Here is an 8,284-nt window from a genome sequence, read left to right as displayed (position 1 = left end):
GTTTGGTACTAGGTGGCGAGTAGATTTTTTTGTGTGGCGAGTAGATTTTTTGGTGATTTGTCAACCACTGTGTATAGATATAGATATATATATATATATATATATATATATATATATATATATATATATATATATATAAACTGTAAATATTACTGTATTTTCATTTGCACGTCTTAGACAGGTCTGCAACCCTGTCTTTTATATATATATATATATATATATATATATATATATATATATATACATATACACACACACACACACACACACACTAAGTTAGAGTGGTATACAGTACACCTGTCTGCCTCCGTATCTGTTTGTCTCAATATCTCTATATACACACACACACACACACACACACACTTTTTTTTTTTTTTTTAGATCTAAATATATCTATCTCTCGGTATAATATATATTCACACACCGCACATGTATAAATGGCAATGAGGTGCTGGGAGTGTGGGCAGATGTCACAGGTTTGTGAATGCAGTGTCATGACACGGTCACACTGACTGTGATTATAGCACCGCACACACATCCCTTCTCCAGCTCCCTATGCATTTAATTACCTTTCTATTTTAAGTCTCTTATGCTCTTGTTTCCTCTTATCCTGCTCTTGCATTTTCTTTTCGTTATCCTGCTCTCTCTACATCTCTCTTTTTCCTTTTCCCCGTGCCTCTCCCTCTCATACATCTTCTGTTCGCATCTCTCTGTCTCGGTTTTCTGAACTATATAATGAATATCCCTTTTTCTTATATTTCTCGTCTCGTTTTCTCTGCTGTTTCTCTTCCTCTCTCTTTCCTGGGACCTATTGCCCATGGGGTTCGTCCCCCATCCCCACCCCAGGGTGACTCCGTGACACAGATAGAAGGGAGCTATGGGACAGGGAGTCTGTCCCACCCACTGCAGGGTGACTTGGACAGAAGGGAGCTGTGGGACAGGGAGTCTGTCCCTCCCACTGCAGGGTGACTCAGTAGTATACAAAAGGGATCAATAGCCCAATTAAATAAGGCAGTTTGCCATTGTTTTATTTCACCTAGGAAATCAGTTAATTATTCAAACTGCTTCTGTGACGGCATACTTTGCACTGCTATATACTGCGGCTCCGTGTTGCAAGCCCTGTCTAACGTTTCCTCTCGGTCTGTTCTGTTTTTAGCAGTCCTGCATCAACTGCGGCAGAGAAGCCTTAAATGAATGTACTGGCTGCCATAAAGTCAATTACTGCTCCATCTTCTGTCAGCGCAAGGTATGGAGTATCTCCGGAGTCTGGGGGACTGACTCTTTTTTAATACATGTCACGGTCATTCGATACATTTGGTCCAAGTGGAACTGACTCTTGAACCAATTAACCCTCTTGGTGCTGAAGGGGCTATTAGGACATAGCTACTACGTCATTGGGCCCCTGGGGTCATTAGGTTTGCTTTGGTCCTACATTAGACTGACCCTTTAATCCATTAAATGTCACTCACCAGGTTACTTTGGTCCTACGTGGGACTGACCCTTTAACTCATTAAACATGTCACTGTGAATAGGTAATTTTAAGCCTGTTTGTGTTGGAGAATTAAGGGCGTCAGATCCTTGCTCTTGGTGTTGACATTTATGCTGTCCTCCATTGCAGGACTGGAAGGATCACCAGCACCTCTGCGGACAGACATCCACGATCTCTGTTCATGCTGAGGAGGTCCACATCACCGAGAAAGGGCCAGTTTGATAGCCTGTATGTGCCAGCGAACCAAAGTGGGACAGGGCAGGCTGGAACCAGCATCTCTAGCATGGAGCTTAAAGGTCTTCTCCTGACCGGACGTCAAGAAGAAACTAAACTCGGCATTGAGGGATGGAGGAAGGTCAAGGTACGAAAACTGGTTACTCCATCTTCTGTCGCTTCCTCCGGGGACCAATGGAGGTGGCCCACCAAAGTAGCCCTCAGTCTATAGATGTCATCAACGGATGATCACAGACAGAACTCCGTCATTAGAGAGGATCACTGTGGAGGAGAAGTAAAGTACTTCAAGCTGATCTTCAGGAAGTGTTTGAGACATCTGCACTGTGCTGTTTTCAGCTCGGAGGACTCCCTGGTACCCAAGACACATACCAATAAAGGCAGTACTGGCACTTCCTGGGTTTAAATCCACACGTCACGCAGTCCAATAGGAAGCTGCAATGGATGACGTTGCGGCTTCCTATTGGCCCGCATGACCGGGAAACATTTAAACCACCATTTTGTTTCCCCTGGAAGGGACAACATATAGTTATCCATGTGAGGACTACATTTTGAAATGGGAGGTGCTTGCTTTTAGCGTTTTTTTGTTTTTTTTTCATCCACTAACAATGAGCCATAAACTCTGAATAAGGAACCCAATTTTATTTCCATTAGTAAAAGGTAACCCTTGTACTAAACACTGTGAGGTAAACACGTCATATAAAAGATTGGCCATTTATGAGCTCGATCCGAAATCCATCCCAAAAAGACCTCAACATCTGACATTTGAACGTTTTGTAGTTATAAGGATTGGCCTTTCCCAGAGGCCTCTGCTTGTCTCATCATTTATTGGTGGCTTTCCCCCTAAGTGAGGGAAGGGACATCATCAGACTGGGAATGAAAGCTTCGTAAAGTTCTCTCTGCCATGCTGTTCTATCCCGGGCAGAATGGATTTTTAGTGGGACCTTTTGTCCACTTAGAAATGTTCAAGGGAATTTTTAAGAGGTGATAGCTCAACATAGAGCAATACTTATCCTTAGGGTGTCCTATGGCTTGGATTTGTGAAGTTGTATTACAAGAACCAAGGAGTCTACAGTGCATTAGAATTCCTTACAAGGTCTTTTGGCTTCTGCCTTTCCTGGAACAGCACAAACCTGCCCTGTTTGTCACTGTTGCTGACTAAAACATCAGGTAATGAAGAAAAGACGAACAAGGGCAGGTTTCTGCTGCAGCAGAAGCCAGAGCAATAAGGAAGGAATCTCGACGCAGGCTTCCAGCGTCCTCCATTATGTCGCATATGCAAGATGGCCGCCCGCTGGCTCTTGTAAAGAAAATAAGGATGTCAGTCTATTTATTCCATTTTCCCCAATGAAATGTATACATATGCTCGAAATCACCAGAGCCTCCTTTTTAACCCCCAGTTGACCCTTTCACTGTCGAAGAGGCAACACGTGTTTATTTATTTTTTATTATGGTACCTTCAGACAAACAGACCAGCATAATATGCTTGTGTGCAGCCTGCTACGTGGGACTGGCTCTTTAATGGGTCCCCCCCCCCCCCCCACCCCGCCCGCCTAATGTTAAAGGAACAGTCACACAATCGCGATTGGTCGGAAGGCTCTTGACACACTGGTACAGCAGACCCTTCTCTGGAACTTCTGGGCTTAACCTCCTGGCTTCAATACGACGCTCACAACACCAATTGTTTTTTCTTCTTTTCTTTCTAATTTGTTAATGAGAGGTTTTGGACAGATGTAGAGAAATGTGTTAAATAAAAGAAAAACATGCATTTTTTTTTAATACACTCTACTCCGTGAAATATGAAGAACGTGCTAATTTGGCGCGGTGTGTAGCAGACACTTGTTCTCTAAAGCAGGGGGTGCTCAAATCCTGACCTCAAAAAAAAAAGAATCAGGTTTTCAGGATTTTGACTGATATCTTCGATTGAGCCAACTGTGCTAAAGCTGGGACTGATTGAGCCACCTGTGCTGAAACTGGGATATCCTTAAAACCTGACCTGTTGGGGGAGGGGAGGATTGGAGTTGCTCCAAAGTACAGCCGTTTTATTTTGGCAGCTTCTCATTAAGCGCTTTACTGTGTAAGGCTTATTTAAAGCAGCGATCCCCTTGATCTTAGGTTTTCGATATTACCTGCATTGTTTCCATTGGATTCGTAATCTAGTCCGGTGGGAGACGTGTAAATATCTCGGGAACGGAGGGGGGCCCAGATATCGGGGGGACAGTGGCTCTGCTCCAGGGGACCGCCTCAAAGCCCCCTGCTGTCTGTGTCACTGTCTCACTGCAATGGGAAGAGTGGACTCCTTGGGCCATAGTGAGAAAAGTTTAAGCGCAAACTGCTCCCAATATAATAAATGGTACAAAATATAAATGTACATACAGTACAGTCCCAAATGATTAGCTCTTTAAAGGAGCAATTCATGCCCTTTATTTATTATTATAGGCTAAAGCAGTAAAATTCCAGGCATTATTGAAATCCCTGCTCTCTGATTGGTTAAAATTCCAGGCATTATTGAAATCCCTGCTCTCTGATTGGTTAAAATTCCAGGCATTATTGAAATCCCTGCTCTCTGATTGGTCAGAATTCCGGCCATTATTCAGTAATGCCCGGAATTTTTGACAACTTGCCAATTCACATCAAAGCAGAGATGAAGGGGCTCGCTGAGAAAAAACCGGCACGTTTAAAACTTAACAGCAACACCTCCACTCCTCTCCTCACTGAGCACACTCAATATGGCAGCACACGCAGCCTCTCTCCCTCTCTGACAGCTGCAAGTACTGTGAGCCTCGGACATAGTGCACTGAGCGTCGCTGAGCAGTGCTCTCGCTTGCTGACGCTCGCGCTACCAGGAGCTTTTTTCTGTCCTGACAGAGGAGACAGCAAGCGCGCTTGGGAGGCGGGTATCACTGTGTGTGTGTGTGTCACTTGGTAGCTGTCAGTGTATGTGTGTGTCACTTTGAAGTGTTCTGTGTGTTTGTGTGTCACTGGGGAACGTGTGTGTGTGTGTATATTATATAATATTTTAAAAATTAAAAAAAAAAAGACGTGAGAATAAATTATTTATTAACATTGTGCAACTGTGATAAATATATTCACGCACGCACGCAAACACACACATACACATGCATACACACATTATATATATATATATACACACACACACACACACACACACACACACACACACACACACACACACAAATACACAAATACACATTATATATACACACACATATATACACACACACATGCACACATACACACACATGCATACACACAGATGCACACACACATTATATATACAAACACACATTATATATACACACACACACACACACAAATACATATTATATATACACACACACACATATACACACATGCACACATACACATGCATACACATACACACACACACACACAATGCACACACGCACACACACACACAGATGCACACACACACACATGCATACACATACATACACATACACACACACAATGCAAACACACACACAAGGCACACAATGCACACACACACACACACACACATACATGCATACACACATATGCACATACAGACACACACACATGCACACATACACACACATGCATACACATGCATACACATACACACACACAATGCAAACACACACACACACACGGCACACAATGCACACACAGACACACACACAACACACACACAGGAGACTGGGACCGGAGCAGAAGGGGGGCAGGGACCGGAGCAGAAGGGGGGCAGGGACCGGAGCAGAAGGGGGGCAGGGACCGGAGCAGAAGGGGGGCAGGGACCGGAGCAGAAGGGGGGCAGGGACCGGAGCAGAAGGGGGGCAGGGACCGGAGCAGAAGGGGGGCAGGGACCGGAGCAGAAGGGGGGCAGGGACAGGAGCAGAAGGGGGGCAGGGACCGGAGCATAATGGAGCAGGGACCGGAGCAGAAGGGGGGCAGGGACCGGAGCAGAAGGGGGGCAGGGACCGGAGCAGAAGGGAGACAGCGACCGGGGCATCACCCTCTCCTCCCCCCCTCCTACACACACACACAACACACAACACACACACACAACGCCTTCTGTCTGGTAATGGCGGCTCTGTAGGGAACCGGCTGCAGCCCCATTGGATGGGAGCGGTCACGTGACCGCTAATCCGCTTCCCCGAGCACCAAATATCAGTTTGGCGCTCGGGGAAGAGTTTCTCCTCCTCAGCGCGCATCAGCGCGCATGAGGAGGGAGAAACTATAGCCGCGCTGATAACAGATGCAGGGGCTTTCTGCATCTGTTCAGCGCGGCTCAACCCGCCTCAGCACGCCTGAGTGCTCTATGGCCCGGGCCTAAGAAGCTGCTGTGTCGTGTCCCAACTGGTAACTTTGTTGCTTGCAACAAAGTAATATTTCTCACCACATCTATTGCCTGTGCTATGGTATTTTGTATTTCTTTTTATTTAGTTGTAGTTAATCACAGTCCCCCCATTTCTCTCCCACATCTCCCCTCCACCCATCTCTCCCCCTCCATTCCCCCCAATTCTCCCCCTCATCCCTTTTCTCCCCTCACCACTCCCCCCCTCAACTCTCTCCCCCCTCACCTCCCTCTTCCTCACCTCCGTCTTCCCCCCCCCTCACCTCTATTCCCCCCCCCTCACCTCTCTCTTCCCCCCCTCACCTCTCTCTTCCCCCCCTCACCTCTCTCTTCCCCCCCTCACCTCTCTCTTCCCCCCTTACCTCTCTCTTACCCCACACCTCTCTCCCCCCCCTCCTTCACTTCTCTCTTTCCCCCCTCCTTCACCCCTCTCTTTCCAACCACCTTCACCTCTCTCTTTCCCCCCTCCTCCACCTCTCTCTCCCCCCCTCCTTCACCTTTCTCCCCCCTACACCTCACACTCTCCCCCCCACACCTCACACTCTCCCCCCCCACCATTTCTCTCTTCCCCCCTCCACTTCTCTCTTTCGCCCCTAATTCACCTCTCTTCCCCCCCCCCTCCTTCACCTCTCACCCCCTACACCTCTCTCCCCCCCCCCTAAACCTCTCTCTCCCGCCCCTCAGCCTTCTCATCTTCTACTTTACTTCTTTTTCCTACACAGGTATATACACTGATTAAAAATCAATGACTACAAAAATGTATCTTTTTTATGAAAAATTAAAAATAAACCTACATTTAGCCTATAATAGTTATAATCCCCTCAGAACAGGGCAATACTGGCCAATAATGCCCTGGCTGGGTTAAAGTCCATCGGCTTCACCTCAGGCCTTCAACTCTTCCAGCCAGGGCATTATTGGCCAGTAATGCCCTGTTCTGAGGGGATTATTACTTAAGTATTATATAACATAGGTTTGAACGAGGGGTTCTCCGAAGCTGAACCCCATTAATTTCAGCTCTGGGGACTCCCTGCTTCTGCAGAGATACACACCTCCGAAGGGGATGTCGGTATCTCCGCAATGTTTTTTAAGCCCCCAGTCGGATGGGCCTCACCCGGTTGACTTCACGGCTTCCTATTGGCCAGCAGGGAGCCGGAGGTTTGAAAAGCGGCCATCATGTGATCCCTGCTAGCCGAGCGGAGCAGCTACCAGCACCCCCTTTGGAGGTCTGTATCTTCGGTAGCTTGGAATCTCCAGAGCTGAAATTAATGGGGTTCGGCTCCAGAGACGATCTGCTTCAATCCTGTGTAAAAACAATCGCCTGCTTGGATTGCCTCTTTAAAGGACCTTCCGAGACGTCCAAAGCAACAAAAGGAGCGCAAATTCAAAATGGAGAAAAAAAAAAGATCAGTCCATGAGGAAGCTGAGTCTATAGCGAAACGCGTAGGGATTAGGAGAGGAACCGTGGAAGTGACATCACCGGACCCTATGGGGAGGTTATGCAGCCAAACAGAGGACGACAAAAAAGATCTAAGGCAGCAAGTTTCTAACCTGAGTGGTTTCCATCGTGCTGTTCTTTTTGCCTGTATTATAGGATCCGTTTGTGAGTGTTCCTGAGATATTTTTGTATATTTGATAGTAAATACGTTTTTGCACTATATGTATACCCTTGTCTTTTGAAGCCAAAGAAGTAGACCTAAGGCCATATTTGAATGAAAAGTCTTGAATACCATCTACATTTGTGAGTTTTGGCCATTATTTAGCACCTTGTGATTTATTTATTTAACACCGTTATTCTCCTTTTTTCCCCTTGTTGATGTATATTCTCAAGAGAATCTGCGTTCCTTTGGTTGCTTTGGGATCCTTGGGCCACATGCCTGTTTTCTCTGTTTCACCTTGATTCGGAGGGACAGATGTGTGCCATAGGTCTTTTCTCTCTCTGTATCCCGGCCGTGTCACAGACTCTGTGGGACATATGTCCATTCCGTCAGTCAGATGGAAGAAACTCAAAACTAGTTTCAAACATTTGACCTGATTTAAAAGTACATTTCACTGCGTCAAGGAGCAAATTGCATCATTTTAACACATATCCCTGTGAGGGAAGCGCAGACCACTGTCCACTCTCTGCCCTTCCTATACCAGACTCTGTTCAATACTGCCCACCTCAGCATACTCGTTTACACCTCTTATGAAGGCTCAGACATCTG

At 46.4% G+C, this 8,284-nt stretch overlaps 1 protein-coding gene across 2 annotated transcripts in view; it reads left to right on the top strand.

Annotated features, from left to right (window-relative positions):
• The window catches only part of DEAF1 (DEAF1 transcription factor), a 46,647-nt gene extending 41,910 nt beyond the window's left edge, over positions 1 to 4,737 (top strand). For both annotated transcript variants that reach the window (XM_075566814.1, XM_075566813.1), the window contains exons 11-12: positions 1,157 to 1,246; positions 1,619 to 4,737. In XM_075566814.1, coding sequence (XP_075422929.1) covers positions 1,157 to 1,246; positions 1,619 to 1,711 — 183 coding nt within the window. In that variant the 3' untranslated portion in view covers positions 1,712 to 4,737. The remainder of the gene's footprint in view (positions 1 to 1,156; positions 1,247 to 1,618) is intronic.
• The last annotated feature ends 3,547 nt before the right edge of the window (positions 4,738 to 8,284 follow it).

This window comes from Ascaphus truei, chromosome 12, assembly GCF_040206685.1.
Source record: "Ascaphus truei isolate aAscTru1 chromosome 12, aAscTru1.hap1, whole genome shotgun sequence".
Taxonomy (NCBI): domain Eukaryota; kingdom Metazoa; phylum Chordata; class Amphibia; order Anura; family Ascaphidae; genus Ascaphus; species Ascaphus truei.
This window is presented reverse-complemented; position numbering and strand designations above follow the sequence as displayed.